Genomic DNA, 23,559 nt, shown 5'->3' with positions numbered 1-23,559 from the left:
TTTTAAATGCTGCCAAGATGTAGTTTTCAGTTACTGTACAAATGATTGCTTTATCCTGCCAGCACATAAGGAAGCTGACCACACAGGTTCTTTTACCTAGAATTGCACATTTGTTTGTGTGAGCGCATTTAAGCCTCTTACACACAGGAAGTCCGATAAGCACATGCACAGACTAGACACACAAACAAACCCTAACAGCTTCTTATTGAACTCATTTGCCTGCTTTACTTTGAAAGTTGTTCTATTACGCTTCATTAGTTTCTTTAATTCTTGGGATGATTTGCATCAATAGCAGGTGGTTTTCGCTACAGACCACTTACTTAGAAAATATATTGGCTTTATAATCACCCATTTCCGCTCCGTCTTGTTTATTTTTCAGAAGAGCAGTTAAATGGGGTAAAAAGTTATTGGGTGTTTGTCTCAGCAACCTTGACAAATGCTCACATGGGCAATCATGAATTATCTTCTGGACACTTTGCTTGTGTTTTTTCTGGGCCTCCTCATTTTGCAGGGTTGTCTAAGGAAATTGTGTTGAAATTTATTGTCTACATTTTGTTTTCCTGCTTGGTCGTCCTTTCAGACTGATGCAAAACAGAACCCCCTCTGTTGATATTTGTTCCCACTTTATGATATTTGTTTTACTTGAAGGAATTTGGTCAGAAGAAACGCATTGCTTTAGTTTTAGACAATAGAGTGAATTAATACAATACTACCATTGCTTTGAGCGTGACATAAAGTACTATATAAATTTATTGAAAATAAAGGAAACATAAGGCAATGCTGTAAAATTATAGAACAGTTTTATACATATTAGTTTGCTAAATCTTTATTAAGCCTATTTTTTCCTATGTTCATTTCTAGTTAAACAGAACACGACTGCCAATTTTTTGTGAGAGAATTTTGAACTTTTTCTAAAATAACTCAGCAAACGTTTGTCAGTGACAAACGTTTGTCAGTGACAGGCTGGGCATTAGTAGCAGCCCTTTGTTTGCCACTTTCATCAGTCTAAACAGACTTGCTGAGCCGCAGAAAGGCGCGAAATTTTGCTCTTTCGCTGATTTATGACCTATGGGAGTGTTCTTCTCACCGGGTGCAATTTGATATGCCCTCAATGCCTCTGTTTCACTCATTTACCGGGACCTGCTCACTGCCCCACGAAGGGCGACCCCACGCATGACCAACTCCACCTGCACTGACCTTCAACTAAGCACACACACCATGCAGATCTAAAACCTGAGAGTTTGTGTTTTATTTTACGCCTTAGAAGGATTCTAGCTGCATATGAAAGCAGTGCCACATAGATTATGGGTCTCCTGCTGCAGCTCTGGTGTCATTGTTGGCATTCATCATGTTGTGTTTAATTGCTTACGATAATCCCAGTTTGGGCTAAATCAGGATGCAGTTTAAACGTAGGAACAGGGCATCCTATGAGGGACAGGATGCGAACAAGGACATGACAGATTGGCATGCTGGGAGCAGACAGTTCAGAATGTGTAAAGGGGAATTTGCCACAGATCTGTGAACGACCTGGCTATTAGAACATTTATTTTTTGCAGAGCTCTAAAAACTGTAATGACTGTGCTAAAATGTTACTTTGTGATTGAAGGCTTTTTCCAAATGTCTGTATCTAAGTCATCTCAGTTGTGGGTGAAATGAAACCTTTCTAGTCCTCCAGTACCTCTATGGGGAAAGCGGATAACGATGTTCACTAAATGGATTCTAAATACGTTTCACTGTTGGCAGTAGAGACCAGTCATTTTACTTTCATCAAAGCCTGAATGGTCTTTAGTGATAAATGGGTCTCTTTTAGAGAGTAAAGGACTGGCTCAGTCTTGAAGTTTTCTTTTAGCATGCAAAATATTTTTTTTATGGCACCAGTAGTTACTCAGGTACTAAAATACAGCAAGATTATATCAGCTTGATTTTTTTCCTTTTCTGTCACCTGCATACGACTGTTTTGTTTGCAGTTTTTTTTTTCTTCTGACCTATGAAGAAAATTTTCATGCCTCCAGAGATATTTTTGTTGCTTATTTGGATTCAATACGGCAGATGGAAGCAGCAATTGGTAATCAAACCTGACGTTGCTCACACGACTGATTGCAGTAATGAGAAGCTGTTTGTGGATCCATAGGTTAAACAAGACCAGTGCAAATCCTGAAAGGCATAGCCACAGTTTTTTTTTTTTTTTGTAAAGTTTAGGTAGGGACATTTTATAACAAATTTAATCTTAAGACAGTTTACAAAATAAAGATCCAGTTTTCTGTCAAAAATTCCAAACTCAGTTCTTTCCAATAAATTCCTGTCATACAATCACATGCCAAATCGATACAAAATTCAGAATTTTAGTGCAACATAATTTAATTAGGTTATGTATTTCCAGTTGGTACAATATTCTCTATGTAAGCTAACCTAGCTGATTCCTCTAGTTTATTGATTTTGAGCAAGCAGAAGGAACCATTTAGTTTAAAAAAAGAAATGTATCATACAACTGGGCTAAATTATGTTTTCCAAATAAAAATCACTGGCTGAGGTCTGCTTATTAGAGTATACTCAGTTAATCACAGCTATAATGAAAACTGTGAATCTATCAATGAAAGAGACACAGCTAAACACAGAAACTGGGGTACTTTTTAGACCATAAAATAACTGTTTTTATAAGACTTTATGTTCAATCCAAATACTGTAAATTGTGCAAAAATGCTCAGTTCGGATATTAGATAAAAAGCATTTTGTGGTTAAACTTCTGGATTTCAGCTAATCAGAGTCTCATATGATGCAGCAGTTGATGCTGTGTTATAATACCTTTCTTTCATTGTAATATTAAACTCCTGCTTAATATCTAAATAACAATAATGATAAATCTGATTAAATCTAACAGTTCTCTTCTGTTGCCTTTTATTTAGCTCTAATTTGTTCAGTAAAATCTGTTCAGAAATTTGTTCAGTGTTTTAGTGAAATCTGCAGATTTTTGGCCTGTTTTTGTATACAACCAGTCTGACAACTCAAATCCATCATTCTTTCTCTTTTCTGGTGCCTCTTTATTTTAGCTGTTTTTTTCTTCATCTACTCACATGACTCAATGACTCAGCTCCCCTCATCACCTTACGTCAGCAGGGTGCACGCACACACCCACATGCTTGGTTTGCTGTGCCAGTTTTACTACATTTCTTCCATTTAGAAGTCGGCAGTCACTAACTTACATCAAAAGCATGCTGACGACACTTCTAACTTTAGATGCTTCAATTATAAATGATCTTTTTTTAATGATTCTTTCTCAACTCAAGTCAATCTGCTAGTCTGTTCAATTAATATCATTTCTATTTTCAGTGGATGTACACAGTGCATTCCCAAAATATTCGCATTCTTTAAAACATGCGACAAACTCAAGATTTGTGGGCCAAATCCGGCCAACCTTTGCTGAAATTTTATTTTATCAGTCAAAGTAAATCAGTTTTTATTTGGATAGTGCTACATTACATGAGTGTGAAAAGATTTTCAATATTTTATTTTAAGCCACTCATTGTGACTTGTGGCCTTTATGTCTCTGATAAAGAGCATAATCAGAAATACATCGGTCTGTTAATTGTCATTTTCTTAATCTAACGTGTTCCTGAAGTTCTAATTAGTTTTTATGTGATAGATCAACCCAAACAGATTATTGTGAAGCAGTATAAAAATGCAAGATAGTTTCCAATTCTTGATACATGGATTAAGTTTCTTTTTTAGAAAATAAGTCTGAAAAATATGGCATGGATTTCTTTTCAGGCCCTTTCCTTCTTTACTCCCACAAATAAAATCCAAAATGTCAATTGAAAATTAAAATTTGGTTCTCCGGTGTCTCACACTTAAGTTTTGCCACTTCTGTGTTTAAAGATGAAATATGGTGGATTCTGCTGGGAAGATGGTAAGGTTTGATGAAAAAATGAATTGTGCCAATTAGCAGTCCTAGATATAAAAATGCATTTCAATTGGCTCTACCCAATTCAGCCAATTGGATTGAGCTCATGATACAGGCTGTAAAGGGCTGTAGTCTAAATAAAGACATAAATCTCGTTAAGATTTTAAAATTGAGGGTCACTCTTGCTCTCAGTTCATTCTGGCTAAGCTAAGGCTACTTTTGGAAAGTAAAATAGAGGTAGATCTATAAATAAACTACAGAGATACCCTCACTGATTTGCAGCTGTAATTGCAAAATTAATCTAGTAACCATTACAGTTATGCACTATTTTGTAACAGAATGTCACATAAAATCCTAGTGAAAAATAAAATAAAATAAAAAATGTTTATTTTGTTGTACTTTTGTACAATGACAATTAAAGCTTTATGATTATGATTGTAAGAAAGAATTTGCAAGTGTGTGTCCACTCTTAACGCTGAGCATGGGAGAGACCACACTGCTGGTAATCTCACTGGTAGCCAAAACAAAACCACCCACTTTAATCCACAAAAATCTCTCCATGATATTTAATCTCAGGAGAATTTAACGGGTCATTACAAAACTGAAAGTTGTGGAGGTAGGAATGTCCTACAGAGTGCAGCCGTTTTGTTCAGCAGTTCATGTAGGTCAGGAATCTGGAGCTTTGATACCTCCTGTTGGGACATATTGTGGTTTATCAGAGAGCAGCTGTTACTCTGTGAGGTGTGGCTTGTTGACGCTAAATGAGGCAAAGAATTTTACTAGTAAGACATTGCTGTGGAAATCCTAAATTTAATTATTATTATTTTTTTGTATCATAAAAGTAAGAACTACATCTCCTTGTTTGCACCAATACATGCCTGTCAACACACCATCAATTTCAAACCAACACTAACTGTCATCTTTTGGCTATAGTGTCAAAGGGTAAGCTCCAGAAGTTTCCTTTTATTAATTGTCTTTGTGCGTGTGCCTGTGTGTGTTAGTATGCCCCAGATAAAACCTGTCAAACAGTGAAGGCGACCCCCGCAGGATGTGGGGCATCTCGCGCGTGGCGAGACAAGACCCTGGGGCGGCGCAGCAACACTGTGATTTACTCTTCAAAGACAAAGCTCATGATGGTATTTCATCTGCATTGTAACCCTCCTTAACCTGCTGGCGCTCTGTGTATATTAGGGTGTCATCGGGCTGGGTGTTAGGCTGCAGCTCAAATAAACAGCTTGAAAAGGTGAATCTTTGTGACGCTGTCATAAATCGATTTGTTTAAAAAAGACAGTCTGTTTTTGAATAACTGCTAACTCAACAACAAACTAAACTTTTTGTAGAAATAACTGTGCAGTTATTTGTAGCATGTTTGCCTTATTAAAAGAAAGAAATCCAATTTATAGCAGCAAGACTCTTTCTCAAAAAAACACTTATTGTACAGTTAAGCCTATTGCAATAACCAACTAATTAATTAATATAACGATTAATTAAAATGAGCTCAATAATTTCCATTCTGATGACTAGAATTTTTTTCTAATTTGAAGAGCAAGTTTGTTTACAAATATCAAAATCCATTTTATTTACAGTTTTGGTAGTGTGGGTTTTTTAATATATTTTATTTGTTGTTTTTGGTTGTATTTTGAATATTTAAAATATTTTCCAGTTCCAGTACTTAGTGTTCCTTACAACTGATATCAAAACAACTTTATCATCATCTATTCCAATAATTACAGGGACAATTTGTCTTCCAGAAAAATGTGTTATTATGTCAGGCCTATGTTATTACATCCACCTTTTATTGCTTCAGGTTAATCCTTCCTTATTGCTAACAATATTATTTTCCCCTCTGAGTTGGAAACATAGTAGTCTTATTTTTTATTCAGCTTAAAATACCTCTACTCCCATTTCTTTAAGTTTTAGGTGTGTTGCTATTTGTGTATATCTTAGAATACAGCTGCTGTGAAACTATAAAGACTTATATTTTTGAGAACATGTCTGTCTCTTCACAGGCAAAAAGCTTTTTTCCCTCCTTCATTCATCTCTCTCACAACAGAGCAAGAGCTTGTAGTCTGCAATGCAGAGTCAACTGAGTGAAGCTGCGTGAATGAAAGGAGACACTTTTCGTAAAGAAGATTTTATGAACAGTTGTAATGCATAAACTTAATATGGATGAATCCTAACCGTTCCAACTGACAGGCACATGTTGGCAGGCTAAATTTTCTAGTATTGTCTTACATTGATGTCCTCCATTCAGTTTGCAAATTATGGTTAATAAATAAAATAATAGCTAAAAGCTTATTTTAGGAAAAAGGCTACTGCTAATGTGGGCAGTAGTTGCTGCTAATGTTTGTGCTAATGTTAATGCACTGCGTTCTGATTTTTACCTTTACTTTGTGGCACTTGTTTACCAGAAAATGTGCTCCATCTCTCAGCAAAAGGTTAACAACAAATATTGTAACTGTTCAAAAAACATAAGATTTCTTCTGCTCTTTTAAATACTAATAGATCCTTTTCACATGACGCCAGATAACAGCCATTATGACTTGACGCAGTGTACTTTTAGTTCCAGTGAATAGTAGCATGAGAATACAATACTAGAATAGTAATAATAATTATTATGGCATGTGATATACCACATGCCTTTGGGAGCATTTTGCCTATCATTAGCATTTTGGCAAATTTTAGTTTATATACTAATTTCAATTTACTGAATGGAGTAAGTCCATGTTACTGAACATGCTTGTGACTCTCCACATGCTATTAAGTACATTGTAGCTTACTTTAGCTAATTTTTAGCATCTGAACACTGGGTTACAAACAACATGCACACTTTGACAAACCCCATTTAAATTTCATCATCTTCTAGTGTTACCATTATTATTTGTACCAGTGAGTCCTGTGTTTCAGCATCACCCTTAAACCCAGCTGCCTTCGTCCACAGTGGCTGAAACTGGAGATAAGTGCTTGTTTGGGGCCGGGGTCCCCTTTGTCTAATCTAAAGTCAGGCGTCTCTCCCTGCAGGACTGATGTAGTTTGTGTCTCAATCTCTGCATGGGGTTTAGGTCTTGACAGCTAGAGCTCCTAATCCACTGTCCAGCCACGACCCAGGAGGGGCACTGATAGCCCTGGAAGACATGGGGTCTCAGTGATTAATCTATCAATCTGTGATAATTTACAATGTTGGTTTCAATTAGGAAAATTTAAATCCCAGATTATTCCTACCTCTGGCTGGTGTCATTGTCGATGTTAAGAAATCCATTTCCTGCTTATAGATGCTATCGTTTCAAAATTTTATATAAAAACTTGTGCTTTTTTTAGTCCTGTTGGAAGGTTAGGAATGTCTTTTGTTGATGCATATTTATAGTCATGTGGTTATCCAAATGGCCCCCGGTGTCCTGGTTGATGGACTTGAAGAAAAGAAACATCTTACTTCCTTTTGAGAAAGAAACATGGCAGACCTGGCTTTTCACAAATATACACACCAATGTAAATGTCAAAGGGAGAGAATTATTTTCAGACCACAACCTTTTTCAGTACTTGAATGTATTAACAAAACTACCGTAGAGGTTGTGAAATAATTCGAAGGTCCATCTGGCTGTCCTGATAAGATGCTTTGCAGGAAGTTGTTGTGTGTGATGAGTTCCTGTGGGTTAAGGGGGTTCTGAAAAAGAAAAGTTCAGTGGAAAGGAGAGAAAGGAAAAGGATGCAGATCATATCAGTCCAAGAATGAGGATATGGCCAATGAAGACAGTAAAAACATTGTTAGAAAAGGACAGGTTCTACATCTGAAGAACACAGAACAAATCTCAGTTTTACCACTGTGTCTGCCTTTTTACAGTCTCTGAAAGTTATTTTTAATTTTACTGATCATTCCTTTTTCTTCCAAGATTTGTTTCCTTGTCTGTTTTAGGTTTCAGGATGCTAGTTTAGCTCTGTCTTCTGCAGTTTCAAGGCCTTGGTTTAGAAGGTAATTAGGTGGAGTAGGCAGTGCAAGGGGCTGGCAATTAGATGATTAGACGCCCTCACTGAGTGTTGTTTGAAATAGCAACCGGTGTTGTTTTAGTGGGGGGAGCAGCATCACTCAGGCCTCATTCAGACTGGGAACCACTGCCACTGCGGGGGGAGGAACACTTTCACACACACTGATACTTTGCTGATCAAGTAACAAAGTGGCCCGTCAAACACCAGGATGCCACATAAAGTTGTACGCTGTGACTTCTTAATACCGCCAGTCCATCATTCGTCTGCCGTCACCCCCTGCTCTTTCTTCTGCCTTTACGGTTCAGTTCATTCTGTTCCTTTTTGTGGTGACCAATAAAGTATTAACATCCCCTGATGCGCTGCTAAATTTCACACCCAGGCTGACAATATCCAAGAGCAAGCGAGAAACTTTTATCTAGGAGGATGCAATCTTCAGCTTACTTGTTAACACTATTACTGCTATTCAAACATCGTCTTATCTGCTCCGCTTCACATGTCAGCATCTTCAACCTGAACTGTCTCTTCTGAGTGAGTCTGCACAGTAGTCCACAGTTACTGAGCTGTGCTTTTCAGATACAGATATTCGTTTTCTGGCAGGTGCTATTGTGATATCCATGTGTGGAATATCTCAGTTGCCAAAGAGCTTTGATGCAATGCTTGGAACCCCAGGACAGTGTCTTGGAAAGGTTTTCACACCCCTTACATTTTTGTGCATGGTTTCATATGACAATGAATAACTTAAACGTCTTTTGTTAGAGTTTCTAAGAAAAAAAATCACATTCATTAATAAATATACAATGTAACATGGAATTTTCACATAAAAATGTTAAAAACTAACCTTCCAGCCACAGAACACATATTTTTAAAACACCACTGAGTGGAAAACTGTCACAATATTAATCTGTAAAAGTAATAATAATAAAAAAAAACTCAGCTTTTAACCATTAAAGTGAATGTTGTAAACTTTTTCCTCTGCAACATTGTTCATCTCATTTCTCCTAACATAAATCAAAAATATTGCTTGTCCTGTCAAAAAATCTAACAAACTCCACTTAGTAGTTTCTGTATAACCTGCATCATGCGTAAAAGCCACTTGAAACCAAAGATCTCCACATTTTTAAAGAAAACCTGTTTCAACAAAATAAACAAAAGAAAAAAAGAATATATTTCTATTAAGCCAGTTTATGAAACTTTCTAATTTATATCTCTTTCAAGTACTTAATCACTAAAGTCACTTAACTAATTGTGTATAATTGTAATCTCAGGATAAATCCAGCTGTTCTCTGAAAGCCTCAGAGGTTTGTTGGAGAATATGAGTGAACACAGCAGACAAGTCAGGAAGAACATTGTGGAGAAGTTTAAAGCAGGGCTAAGTTATAAAATAATATTCAGTTGTTTGAACGTTTTACTGTTCACTCCATTATCAGGAGATGTGATACAACAGCATCTGGTCAGAAGAGAACATGAACATTTTGACCTACATGAGAAAGAAAACTCACTTTGCACCATCCATATGGTGAAATGTGGTGGTGGCAGCTTTTCTGCAGAAGATACAATGAAGCTCATCAGCGTAGATGGAAACACTGATGGAGCGAAATACAAAAAAATCCTGACAGAAAACCAGTTAGAGGTTGCTAAAGATTTGATTCTGGACAAAGGTTCACCTTCCAGCAAATGAAAAGCCAGAGCTGCAGTGGTTCAGATCAAAGCATGTTCATGTGTTAAAATGGTCCTGTTAAAGCTGACATGTAAATCCTGTTACAAATTTAGGGCATCACTGAAAATTTTATGTTTACAAACATAAACAAATCTGACTGAGGTTGTACTGTTTTTCATACAAGAAAAGGGTTAAATTTTAGTCTAGAGATTTGCAAAGTTGGTAGAGGTATAACCCTGAAGACTATAAACTGCAATTACAGCAAATAATGATTCTACAATGGTTAGGCGACTAAGTCTGAATGATTGCCATACTTTTAAGCTTTTAATTTCTAAACCTTGTGAAAACCATTCATCCTTCTCAGGCAGCATGGCCAGCTTCCTCCTGCTGTCCAGATGCATGGTACGTTAATTGAACTCTCTAATTGCCTTTAAGTGTGTGAGTTTCTGTGTTGGACTGACGCACTGTCCAGGATGAATTCACCACTGTTTTGCCTGACAAGGTGCAAAACAAACAAAAAAAAAAAAGTTTATGTTGTGATCATCATGAAAGTTTTGTTCATCACTGCCCATTATTAATACCTCATATTTATTGTTATCCTTGCCCCTTTCTAATTTATTGCTGGCTAATTTTTGCATTGAGCTCGCTAGTAAAATTATATTTAAAGACCTGAGTAATGTTTCTACTCGGGGTGTTCTTCTAAAGTGCAGAGGCCAGGTCACTTCTTGAGGGCAGGGGGCTGTAATGATTTCCCCATCTGGACCCATGGGACGACGGCGCTCGTGCTCAGCACCTCTCCTGGACTTCTTAAGTCCGCCACCTTGTTTGTTTAGGGAAGATTAGCAACGTAAAACCCTTACAACATCCTGAACACGCTGCGAGAGGGAGATGTGATGGAGAAGAGAGTAGAGATTGATGGGTAAAAAGATAGAGGAAGGGAGGGTGTGCTGCTGGAAACCAATTGTTTTTAAAAGAAATGACAAAAAATAGAAAATTGACAATAATTTGAAGTGGTACCATATATCGAGAGTGCTTCTTAATTTCTTTTCTATTGACTTGAAAAATAAAAATATTCATACTCCTTAAAAATTACTACATCTCACAAATATCAATGAATTTTATTGAGATGGTTTTATTTCTGTTTTTTTTTTTTTTTTTACAAATAAAAATACTGACATCTTATTGTATTTACATTCAACACCCTGAGTCAGTACTTTATAAAAACATCTTTCTCAGTGATTTTACCTGTCGATGATACGGCAAAGTACCTCATGCCCTTTTAAACTGGATGGGGAGCTTCTATGAGCATTAGTTCACAAACTCTTCCAAACATTTTCAACTGCCTCAATTTCTGGACTTTACTTAGGGGATGAATATGCTTTAATCTAAAACCCAAAGGTTCAGTAAAAGCTTTTGTAATGTGGTGTAAAGTTTCTGGAGTGACTGATCGTGGCTGTTTAGATCAGAGTAATCCATATTTATGGTCTCCTAAATGTTTGGTGATGGCACAGCTCTGGCTGAATGCCTCCTTTGGGTTGTGTAAAAGTGTCAAGAGAAATTTAATCATCTTATTTAGACAGATCTCTGTGCATTGTTATTGTGTCTGTAAAACAGTTATGGGGATCTCGTACATATAAAACTCTGCCTTTAGAAAATAAATCACTCCTAAAAGATTAACGCCCTTTGGCTCCAGGGTATTTATTACAGTAATGTTTTGTTTTATAAAGGATCGTTCTACTTGGTCATGTTTTTCATTATTATTAATTGTTTAAAATAATGCCTGGATAGTTAGAATTTGGCATAGTTTTCTTTCTTAGACTGTGGTGGTTCAGGTGGGTCTCAGGTGTGTGTGCACGTGCGTGTGTGCATGTGTATGTGTGTGTGTGCGTGCCTGTTGCAGGAAACAGATGTGCAGTGATATCATCGACTGCACAGGTCTGGGAGTCTATCAGCTCTGGCCAGCCTGCCGTCTCAGTGTAGTGCTCCACTTCCTGTGGGCTTAAATCACGAATGTCCATGATAAGGAGAGCAATGCGGCCGGTCCTGCTTATTGGCAAAAATCTGAGAGTCCCTGATTAAAAAGCTCAGAATTAAGCAACAGAATGAAGATAGCAGATGAGATACTGCTGGTTTCGAGTCCTATCAATGGCTCCATTAGAGAGTATGGAGTGAAAAACATCATGGGAATCCGTTTGGATCCCGATTATGAGAGCAGGAAGTGTGAGGGCTCGCTCTAACCTAAGTCTGATTGTTTTTGTTCTTTTTGACAGCCCCTGCCCAGAGCAAGGGATGGGGGATGAGTTTAACCTCATGGATCATTCAGACTTGTACATCTTAGACTTCAGTGAGTATTCCTGTTGTTCTTTTGCTTTCTTTCTTACCACCACTTGTTAAAAATGTCTTTTCTATCTTGAACACTTCAAACACGTTCAGTAAACTTGGAGAGATACTAATACTGTTTTTCTTTTAAAGTTTGTTTTTGTTAAAACCACAGATGTTCAGGAACTGTTACATGCAATCAATATGAGATGTGATGGAGAAGAGAACACAACGCAAACTCTAAAACACAAACTAATTAACAGTTCAAACTCACTGTAAGATCATAAAGGTCACATTTATTTTGCACCTTTTAATTATTTATTTGAAATGTTTCATTGGTAAATGATTAAATTCCGCAAGTTCACCAAAATTTGAAAACAGGAACTGAATAGACAAGTTTTAATTAACTGTAGATTTTCTCTATTTCCCAAAGGCTCAAAGCTACACTTAGAAACGCAAATATATGCAAAGAGTCCAGTTTATATTTAGTTGGATGTCCTCTATCAAACTGCACCTCTACCACACACTTTTCAAATCTAGCAACAAGTTTAATTCTGGCTGAAAGCTTCACAATGTTTTAAGTGCAGTCCAAAACTTTTCATGAGGTTTAGGTTTTAATGTAAGAAATTTGTGGAATTTGTGGATAGCTGTCTGCTTTACGCTATGCAGTTGTAGAACTGGTAGTATAATAACCCCCACAGCATGATGTTGCCACCGCTATGCTTCACACTGATGCTAGTTCTGAAGGTGTCACCTGCATTCCTGGCTTTTTCAAGGTTTCAGCCTTAACACTGTCAAGAAAGCTCTGGGTTCTGTTTAAAAACCAACAATTTTAAATTAATTCTACCAAGAAAAGTCATCTAGAATCCACCCAGAATCATGAAAGAGGCTTGTTGTTAGGGTTAACACCTGTTAAACATACATTAACAAAGACAGAAAAGACAAAAGAGTTAGATTCTTTTTCACTCGCGAGGAGAACGGACAGAGATGTGCTTCAGTTACAATCTCCTACCGCTCTGAAGCATATTTTGTCTGCTCCTCTCTTTTTATTATTTCTAGGATCCCTAATCACAAGGACGCTGTAGCTCTAAAGGGAGGGGGCAAACAGCTACAGCGTCAAATGTTATTCACTAACTAACACACAATCATTCTGCACTAGATAATCTCCTTCCAGGCACAAAGATTAATAAAATATGTAGTGATCAATGATGGTTTTATTGGAGGCCAGCAACTCAACCGAAAGCAGAGCTCTTCACCAAGAGGTAAACCTGCAGGAAGATTTTGTTTCTGCTCTCTGTCAGTGAGGCCTTCTGAGAAAGGAATCAGAGTAAATTAACAATACAAGAAACATTCTTAATTCTATAATGAGATTAACTTAAAGGAAAGCATAAAATAAATATACATTATAAAGATCAATGAGAATAACAAATAATTGATTAATAATATCACAATTTCTCCAACACTTGTGATTAGGGTTGCAACTATTTATTTTAGGTATCAATTAATCTATGAAATATTTTGAAAATGTTTCTATTTTTGTTCAGTTTTGGCTTAACTAGTGCTCAATGCACCTTTTCTTTAGTCCATATACTCCGGTTGACGATTAATCTATCACTAAATTAGTTGCAGAATATTTTTTATAATTGATTCATCACGATTAATCCGCCTTATTGTTTGAGCTCTACTTGTGATAGCTTCAAAAAAATGTGGTTTGGGTTGATTTTGATTGAGCAAATTTTATTAAAGTTGTTTATTATAGGATCATTCCATCATGAATAAAAAACAGAAAATATTTTGAAAATCATTTCCCAAGAGAAGTGTATGTAAACTTTTAACCATAGTTGTACAGTGGATAAACAATTTATAGCTATGGAGCTTTAAAAGTTCAATTTTTTGACCATGCCAAAGAAACAAAAAAAAAACATTAAACCCTATAACAACTCGTCTTCACTCCACTGCTTCATTTCTCACTGGTCTTTCTCAGTGGGCACTTCCGCCTCACAGACACCCAAATATAGTCATGCATCCTGCCTGCTTGGGACGGGCCTGCAGAGCTTTCTGGTCACAGTTTGGCTTCGTGTGGGTGGGCTTGCACAGGGACCGGCTGTACCCGGTGGCATCCCCTGTGCCATACGTGTCCCAGCGCCAGTCACGTGTGTCCTCCTCACACTGCTCATCAGTGAGCATATGGCCAAACAGCCATGACGGCGACACTAAGAGGAAGTTTGTAGGTAAATTTAGAACGCAGGTTTGTAACAAGATGAGTTGACACTTGCGTCACTTCCCTCGTATGTAAATGTCGTTGTTTTGTTTCTGACTGTGACCTGCTTTCCAACCACTTCAGGATGATTTTACACCATAGAGAAGAAATCTATGGATCTTAGCTGTATTGCAGTGTCAGGTTGATATATTTATTGATGTATATTTGTATCATGAATATAATTAGTTGCTCTGACTCACTTCACTTTCTGTTTTTTTGCAGGCCCTAATTTGAAGACATTATGCAAATTAGCTGTTATTCAGTACAGTCTGGAGCAGTCAGGACTCCCACATGATATCAGGTCAGAGATGCATCCTCCTCTCGTTAATGCTGTTTTGTCACAGAACCCACACATTTTATGTCCTGTTTGTATTATTCTTGTCACTCTCAGTAATAAGGTTATTTATCAAAAAGGCAAATTATAACTCATTATCCTTCATTCAGCTAGTGGCCTACTAATGTACATTTTACATGTAATTATACCTCAGCTAATAGCAGAAAAGTTTGTTTTATAAAAGAATCAAATAATCATGAAGAAACGTCAACGTAGACTGTGACGTATTTCATCTGGACCTTGTGCCCGTTTACATCGCATGGACGCCGCCTCATTGTCCGGCAGAATAAAAGCAGAAACCGGTAAACTTACTCAGGAATAAATGTGCTATTAGATTTTAATAACACATTAAAACCTAATAACACAGTATATGTGTTATTAGATCAGATTAGGTTAGTCAGATCCAAGCTGACCTTTTGTCAGTTTGGATCACAAAATAAAAACCTTCAGTAAAAGTACTCGATTCATTCTATCAATTTATTTACAACAAAATAAAAAAAACAGTGCAACAATATAGCTTAACAAGAAAGCAATTATTCTTTTTTTATGCAATACCCTTTTTTATTTATTTTTTTGTGAGCATTGCAAAATTACACTTTGCAGAAGGGAAAACAAACAGCTTTAACTGTTTTTTATGTCCCAGTTCTCATTGTATTTTCAATCTACTCTAACAGGATCTTTTCAACAGATTAGAGGGAAAAATAAAAACACCATAAAAGTTCACAGGACAAGATGATATCACTCAACAAAATCTGATCTCATTAGTAAAACAAAGTGGGCCCAGTTTGTTGAGAAAATCTAATCCTATAGAAAAAGTCAATCTTTTCATAATTTCTAACCAACCTCTCTTCCATATCGAGCCTTTTTCTATCACTTTCTACAAACACTGTCAACTTCTTGAAATTGTTTTGCGTAAAAAGAAGTAATGAATAACTTGCACTTTTGAAGCAAGTGTGTCTAAAACTTTGGCCTCCTTCGAATATTTTTTTTCTTTTTTTTTGCACGTTTGTCTGTTGGAACCTGATACTAATTACTCCTCTTAACCTCTCATTTCTTTTGCATCATCACTGCCACCTTGCACGCTCCCAGCCTTGGTGTTTGCATTTGTGTTTTTAACCCTTGGAGGGGTTTCCAGCTGGGGTCACAAGACTATGGTTAACTCCCTTTTGCATCTCGGTGGCGTCCCCAGCTCCTCTCTTAAACACACGTGCTCACAACAAAAAAACGAACAAAGCAGTTGAGAGGGAGTGAGTGTGAAACCAGAGCCAGTGATAACAATCTGCAGCTCAACCTCTGACCTGTCATCAGGTCACCACTGGACCCTGTTTGCAGCTCCCGCTCCTCATGCTCACGTTACGGTCCGTCTTTTCTACAGCCTGCCTCTTTATTCAGACAAGTTAGAGGAGGTGATGGGGACGGCGCACAGCAGGGCGTCTGCAACTTTCTCTATGTTTCTGAATAAATATGTATATATTTTTTGTTAGTTCTTGTTCAGATTTGTTAGAGCAGTCCCTGTGCAGTCTGGAGGAAGTAGAAAAATTATATATAGGAGTGTAGTAAAACATGATAAAGTATGAAAAGTGTCAGTTTTGGAATAAAAATCCCAACAAATTTTACTGGACAATATATTGTCCCAGAAGACATTGCGATAAACAATAACATTGTTGTTTTTAAGACAATTTCGCAGCATTAAAATGGAAAAAGGCATAATAATGCAAGAACCCATTCTCAAAGATGATTAATAAACATTAAATTTTAATGAACATTTAACACTGAAACTGGAAGCCATTTTAAATGTCCAAAAAAAAAAACAACAGAAAAAAAACATTTAAATAGATTATGAAGTTTGTGTAAACAAAGTTGTCATCCTAGATTTGAAGAAATGACGTGAGGTTTGAGTGTCTTTTTATTACTTAAAAAAAATTAAACATTCTTAAAATTTATCTTGAATTTCAACATTAAAAATGCATTTCAAACCTAAACAAGGGAAATAAAATCAAAATTCTCAGGTAGAAATGCAAAAAAAAAAAAAAAATACAGGAGTTTTACACCGAATGTTATGATTATCATAAATAACATTTAAACAGTTACAGTTACTCAGATTCAGCAGAAAGATCATATCTAAAAAAATGTTGACACATTTTTTTCTTCCTTTTGTTAAAATCAGATGGGAACTGGCAGCCATGACGACCAACAGCAACATCAGCAGACCCATCTTCTCCTCGCATGGTTGATGCAGCTGCAGATGAAACAGAACTTGGACGCTGTTTCAGAAAAGCTGAACTTGTTATTTTGAAATCATCCTGGTCGACTGAACTCAGAGGACTGCTTTGGATTCATCTTCCACATTCTTCAACTGAAAACTCATCAATGACCAAACTGTCCTGGCATAAGACTTCAGCGGACAGGAGGGCCTTGCCCTGCCTAAGGATGTATTTTAATCCTCGACACTCGTGGGCGATGACGTTTGTTCAGATTTTTCTCTTCTTTCTAGCCTCTCTAGGAACCCAATCAGCCTATGATAATCATAGACATGCAACTTCTAATCTTAAGCACAGGAATCGACGAGAATTTCAGCCAAAGGCTCTTGAGCGCGAGCGACCGTTAAAGATGTCAAACGCCTTGAAGAAACAAACCTTCAGCTGCAGATTTGAAGAGACTGGCTCACATTCAGTAAAGGACAGAGAGTATTCAGGACTGCAATCCACAAGTCTTTTGCTTGCAGAAAGTCTAAGTGGTTTACTTGTTTCACCACAACATGAAAGCCTCCCTGCTGCTCTGAAATGGCTCCTAAATGACAGACAGCTAGAGAAAGCTGTAAAATAATCAAGGGCATCTACCTCCCTCTAAAGTATTTCTCATTGGGTCTTTGACACCTCCTGTACATTCGACACCTGCTAGTCCCCAGAAAAAAGAAAGAAATGTTGCAAAGAAGTGTGACCAACCTGCTGCGTTACTCTATCTTCAGAAGATTTCAATATCAAATGCAGAAAAAAATCATTTATCTCACAAATACACATTCTGTGTGTGCGTTAGAGATTCTCTCATGAATGCATTTTGTTTGTAGACAATCCCTCAGCTTTCAAATTGGTTCATTTATTAAGCAGATCAAAATCAACAAAAATGTTTGTGTGCGCAGCGTGAGGAAAACATTTTTTTCATTTAAGAAAAAAATAGGCTGTGGTAACAAAGTCTAATTTATTTCAGATTTTGTTGACACGTCTCAAAAGTAAGACCAAGACAAACTGTGTTGCATCGTCTCTCATCGCTTCCGTGCCTCGTTGCGGCCCGTTTCTTCCTGCTGGTTGTTGTTTCTCCAGCATAACGTTTTTAACCCTCAGCAGCGAGTATGTGGAGGCAGGGTGCAGTTTAAACATCATACTCAGAAATTTCATTTTCGCTTTTGAGCCTCATGATCGGTAGATCCAGGAAGTCGCATCTTTCCGTCAAATCTGAAAATGATTAATTGTTTTGGTCAGAATCTGGAAGAATTATTCTCTTTTTCTCATGTTTTCAAATCAGATCCTCTGCCCTTCCTTAGGGACCAAACCTGTCTTAGCTTTCAGTATTAACATCAGTTTGCTCCTGCAGTGGCAGCTACATCTCTCGGTGCCCTAAAAAACAACAATAAATGTGTTTTTTACTGCAGCACATTAATTTCTCACTGAAACTTTTCATTAGATCATTTTTTAAATTTGAGTGCATTTAGTCAGCAGGAATTAAAAAAACATAATGTTTTAAGAAATAATTGTTTTTAACAAAATTACGGGTGGCACAATTATTGGACCTTTGTGTTCAGCTTGTTTCCTTTAGCCTCTGGCCTCCTGGCTGGGCAAGGATCATATCATTTTATCAATATGCACAGATATAAAAATTTTAAACATTATTTGTAAGTGATTCCAATAAAAGATTATTTTCCATCACACCATCACAAACATGAACATGGGCTTTGAAACGTCGAGCTTATCTGCAATAAAAGCTCCATTTGTGTTTGGCATTAAGAGATTAATTTATGTTGAAAATCCCCTTTTGCTAATTGTAAATTATGGTGGTAAATTTGTTTCCTCCAAATGCTCTGAGAGCCTCATCAGAGTTCATGGCATCAGAAGATTACATACCTTACCAGAAAGTAAAATCTGTGAATGATGATTCAAAATTGTGAAAAAATCAACCTCTTTTACTGACCTTATAGAAAGGTGATGTGAAAAAGAGGAGTCATCTGCTTCAACTATCTTTAAACATAATAGAAGATGAAATGTTGATTAAAAAAAACTGACCACAGGGTGACCAATATGTGTGCCACTCGTAATTTAGTTAACAATCTATATGTTCAGTATCACATTAAGCTTCTGTCATGAAGGATTTATTTATATTAAAGCTTACACATAAAATTTAGCTCGCAGTGTCATTTGACGGATGCAGGGAAACTTTTCAAGGCTCTGAATCCCGAATGTCAGGATTTAACACCATTTTAAATGTTTACACAACAGAGTAAAACAGTCTGTAACTGCAGCTTAGTCAGTCAGTTAGGTTTCTGCACTATCGCCAAATGTGGCACGTCTGGCCTTATAGAGATGAGAAACTGCTTTTTTGCCAAGGTAGACTTGAGAGTTTTTAACGTTAACCTACACAAACCAGTTCAGACTTTTCTTTACAGACCAGCAGTGCCAATGTGACCCAGCAAGTCCGACACCCCTTGCACTACACACATGTACACTTAACAGATTTCCTTAGAGGATAATACAAATGATAATACAATAAAATCACATTTAAGCCTATTTTATTTTTTTCACGTACTGAAAAATAAAACGCAAAACTGAGATTTCGTTTTTGTCTAAATATAGTGTGAAAGTAATTTAAATTTGAAAGCTTGTTGCCTTTGAAGATTTTGAATGATCATAATGTTAGTCCTTTTGAAAGAAGTAAATACTAAATAACAACAGAGGCAAAAGAAAATAATAATATAAATCCCTCATATAATGCTCAGAAACATGCTAGGGTTTCACTTGCAATCCAGGAAAAGCAGTTTCTAATTCTCCTCTTGTGGTATTTGTTGAACCTGACAGCTTCAATATGAGCTGGATAAATGAACAAAGTATGAAGGAGTGTGTTTAGGTTCCTTTTACTACTATATAGGCTCTTTATTCTGTTTTTATTTTTCACAATGTTTTAAAAGGGGATTCCTTGTGTGGTGAGGGCTGGCAGGACCTCCTGTGCAATATGCTTTATAAGTGTATAAATAATAAATTGAAAACACTTGAAGTATTTTGTTTTTGGTATTAATTTGTCAAATTGTATGGCTTTTACCATGACAGGTACACACAGATTCATACTTATGAGCAATCTAAATAAACATACATAACGAGGAAGATGCAAACTCCATGCTGGGATTTGAACTCTGGTAACATTGCTGCAGGCCTCCGTCATTTTATAGTAATTTATTTTGTCCAAGAGACGCAAGAAACCTTACAATATGTAGAAGTAGTTGAAGTTTTTTTTTTATTAAAAGCTGTGGTAGACACTATCTTTTCTTAATCAGTATTATGTGGTTAAATCACTTTCCTTCCCATAGATTTTTAGAAAATAGGATTTAGATGCCAAAATGTGAATATTTCTCCTCAAGTAAAAGTGTCTTTAGTGCTAGTAATGAGAGGGAAATAAATCACCCAAATTGTTGAACATAAAGTTGTTTAGAGCCATTATCTGCACCGTGCTCCTAATGTTTTCTTCATTGTCTTGTCATAACAGAATCGCAGCTGCTCAGACCTCAAAGAAAATTAAATGCTAATTTAGCTGGAAATGAAGATATTGCTAAATCTTGTGTGAATTTCATCTGCAGTGTTTTTGAGTCTGCTGTTTAGTAAGAAACAGATTTGTTAGTTCCACCCTTTGCTCTTCAAACCTTTTCTTTGCACAGCTCCTGCTCCCTGCTGGGAAGCAGCCACCTCCAGCCCAGCCGGCCTGTCTGATGGCCGTCTCCATCTACTGATGTGGGTACTTGAGGTAGTCATGGTCACACAGCCCTCCTCCCCCATAACGATCATTAATGATGTGCCCTGCTTGGGTGGAGGCCTCACCGTGTCTAACCCTGAACCCTGAATCCAGCGGTGGCCTGGCAGTCTGATCCTGTCTGTCACCAGCCGTGTGCTATAAAGCCGGCGTTATCTGCGGCGTTAAGTGCAAGCCGCAGACGGAGGGTCAGCTTAAAGTGAGGCAGCCGAGACACCGTGTCCCGCCTGGTCCCACCGCGCACAGGAAGCCGGGCCGCGCTGGGTCCCCCTTGTCTGGCCCCGGAGTCCAAAAACACAGGCGCTAATGTGGGGAGACACTCAGTCAAATTACTCCCTAATTTCCCCCCAGGAGTGAAATGATCCCACTGGCACTTGAGAATCAGGCTGGGGATTTGTTCTGAGTGATTTGTTTTGTCTTGTCCACACATATCACTGTCCGGTCCCTTCACTCAAGTTCTAGTTCTCTGCGTTTGGCACAGAGGAGGGTCACTAAGGCACTGAGGGAGAAGCTAGTTGTAGCAATTTAACCCAAAAAGTCAGCTAGAAACTGTTAATAATCTTTCCCTGCGGATGTCATTGTCACAAATATAACCCTTTTAGGATGAGTGGCAGTTTTCATAAAAGGCCAAGATTCTGCTGTGCTTTTTGTCATGTTGTACGAAACCCATTATCTATTCATCTGCTAAAGGATCTGATTTAGAGCGAGCTGCTGAGCTGCTCAGCCTCAGTGCGTCACGATTAGCTGCAGCTTAATTCTCCTCCAGCAGGGGTTTAATTGGGTGACTAATACAAACACAAGTGAAGTTTTGGAAAACAAGCTCCCAACACTCACTGCCTCAAAAAAACTCACCTTGATAAAAGAAGAAGTGATGCAGCGAAAAGTTGTTTTATCTAAGATCTGATCTATGATGACTCAGAAGTTTAAACGTAAAACTAACCTGGTTGTTTTTGTCTCAATTCAATTCATAAATACTTCATTGATCCCAAAGGGAAATTAAATGTTGTTGTAACTCATTTAATTAAAAAGTTGTACAAATATTTGAAATCAAACAAAACAAACACAGATGTCAAAAAATATCCAAAGCAATCTTTTCCAACGTAAAGTTGTTGTGCAAACTTTGGTGGCAACAACTTATAATCAGAAGATATTACTTTTCTTACATATCTCTCCACTGATTAATTTTGACCCTCTTTTTTGCAGAGTGGTAGAAATTTCTTAACATTCAAGGGCTATCCTGCATAAGCAACCAGTTTAACGCCAACCCACAACATTTCAATCCGATTTAAATGTGGGCTTTGATTAGGCCACCCCCAAACCTCTAATACGGTTTTTTTAGCATTCAGTGATGGATTTGCTTCGGATCATTGTTCTCATCCAGAACCCGTAAACTTCAGGTCTCAAACTGATGAACAAACATTCATTTCACTTCAGGATTTTCTTTTGTTATTTCAGGTTCACGGTTCTATATTTTCTTCCTTGTGGCTCTCTTTTCACTGGAGTCCCAAAACCTTTGAAACAGACGGGGATTAAGTTGGTAGAAGAAGCTAACTACTTGACTGTATTTGAAAAATATTGATTAGAAGTTTCTAATAATTGAAAACTGGGATGGAGGTTCAGCCTCCAGCAGAACAACAACCCTAAACATGATCAAAGAATTTTAATATGTTAGAGTGTCTAGTCAAAGCCCTGTCCAAAAATTAATTAAGGATGCAACATGAACACTGATGTTAGCAGACACCGGCCAATCTGACTTAACTAGAACTGTTTTCCAAGACAGAACTTCTACTCCAGCAATAATGAAGTATTTCAGACAAGCTTTTTCAGTTAACATGTTGTACCGAAAAAAAAAACATCTTTAATATTTTGAAACATTATCTTGTAATATAAACTGGTTTTAAGAATTTTTTTGCAAAATGTTGCAAATTTTTTTTAAAATGTTGTTTGTGTTTCCAGTATGAAACCTTCAATTTACAGTCTTTTTAAAAATTTGTAACAAAAAGTGCAGACCTTAATTTAAAGTCAACTTTTAAAAGAACAATTTTTAATCAAGACACAATAATTCCTCATTTAGTTTATTTTGAGAGTAATATGCAATCTGACCTCTAACGGTGTTTGTAGTATATTTAACTTTTTCCAAACTGAATTAGTCTCTGAAATCTTAGAGCGTTTCTCTTTCAGAACCTATTTCAAGACTCCCAAACTGCAATTGTTCCATTATCTGACTTTTGCTACATTAACCAGTTTTAATTTGGAGTTACTGGAAATCAGTGTGTCACCCAGTACTATTAACCAGTGATAAGCATTAGCCTCTTTCCCCACTGTATGATATAACCATGATAATGACACATATCAACTGAAGGGTTGATAATGAAGACCTGCCAATGAAATTATTTGTTAATGTAATCGTTGACATAGAGACCAGTGTTTAGAATAATTACAGCTAAGTGACGGGCTTTTAAAACAAACACCGACATAAAAAGAACGGATAAGGTGAAAGAAACCCTAAAACAGCAAGATGTGCACAATGAAACGAATCTAAATGTTTTAGATTTAGATTTGTTATCACAGTTGCACACAATGTGCACTTCCAAATCAAATTCTTGTAGAAACTAGATAAATAAGTATATCTGGATATAAAACATGTTTTGTTTAGACCAGGAAAGTGCATGTTTTTGTTTTTAGTTGCATCAACAGCCCTGGTAGCGGAAACCTTCAAACGTTTAAGTATGAAGCTGTAATGACAGCCCTGCTTTGATTAATGATAACGACGGGGAAATCCCTGGACCTTTAAAAGCAGCTGACTGATGTCTGCCTGAGCCTCTTCAACCCATTATTCCTTTGTGTAGTTGAAAAAAAAAAACAATTACAGAAAAGTATTATTGTTTCTGCTTCTTGGCTTCTGAACTCTAATAACATTATGTTGAGACTCATCCATCTGCAGACTCCACATTTTTACTCATTTGCATGTCTAATAATGCTTTCCATGTTAAAAACTGATTAATTTAAATTAAAAAACCTGTCTGTGAAGTTCTTGTTGATGGATTAAGATACAGCTGACATTCATAGAGTTGGAGGTTCAATCATTAACAATTACAAAT

At 37.0% G+C, this 23,559-nt stretch overlaps 1 protein-coding gene across 2 annotated transcripts in view; it reads left to right on the top strand.

The window, feature by feature from the left end:
- klhdc3 (kelch domain containing 3) overlaps positions 1-19,711 on the top strand; it is a 31,427-nt gene extending 11,716 nt beyond the window's left edge. Inside the window, exons 9-11 of one of the 2 annotated variants that reach the window (XM_055029702.1) lie at positions 11,807-11,880; positions 14,338-14,416; positions 16,617-19,711. In XM_055029702.1, coding sequence (XP_054885677.1) covers positions 11,807-11,880; positions 14,338-14,416; positions 16,617-16,683 — 220 coding nt within the window. In that variant the 3' untranslated portion in view covers positions 16,684-19,711. Of the gene's footprint in view, positions 1-4,899; positions 5,042-11,806; positions 11,881-14,337; positions 14,417-16,616 lie in introns of those variants that run through there. The other variant, XM_055029703.1, reaches the window with a different exon arrangement.
- The last annotated feature ends 3,848 nt before the right edge of the window (positions 19,712-23,559 follow it).

The sequence above is a fragment of the Poeciliopsis prolifica genome, unplaced genomic scaffold, assembly GCF_027474105.1.
Source record: "Poeciliopsis prolifica strain line A6 unplaced genomic scaffold, Auburn_PproV2 SCAFFOLD005, whole genome shotgun sequence".
In the NCBI taxonomy this organism is placed as follows: domain Eukaryota; kingdom Metazoa; phylum Chordata; class Actinopteri; order Cyprinodontiformes; family Poeciliidae; genus Poeciliopsis; species Poeciliopsis prolifica.
The sequence above is the reverse complement of the archived record's forward strand: the minus strand, read 5'-3'. Positions and strand labels throughout refer to the sequence as shown.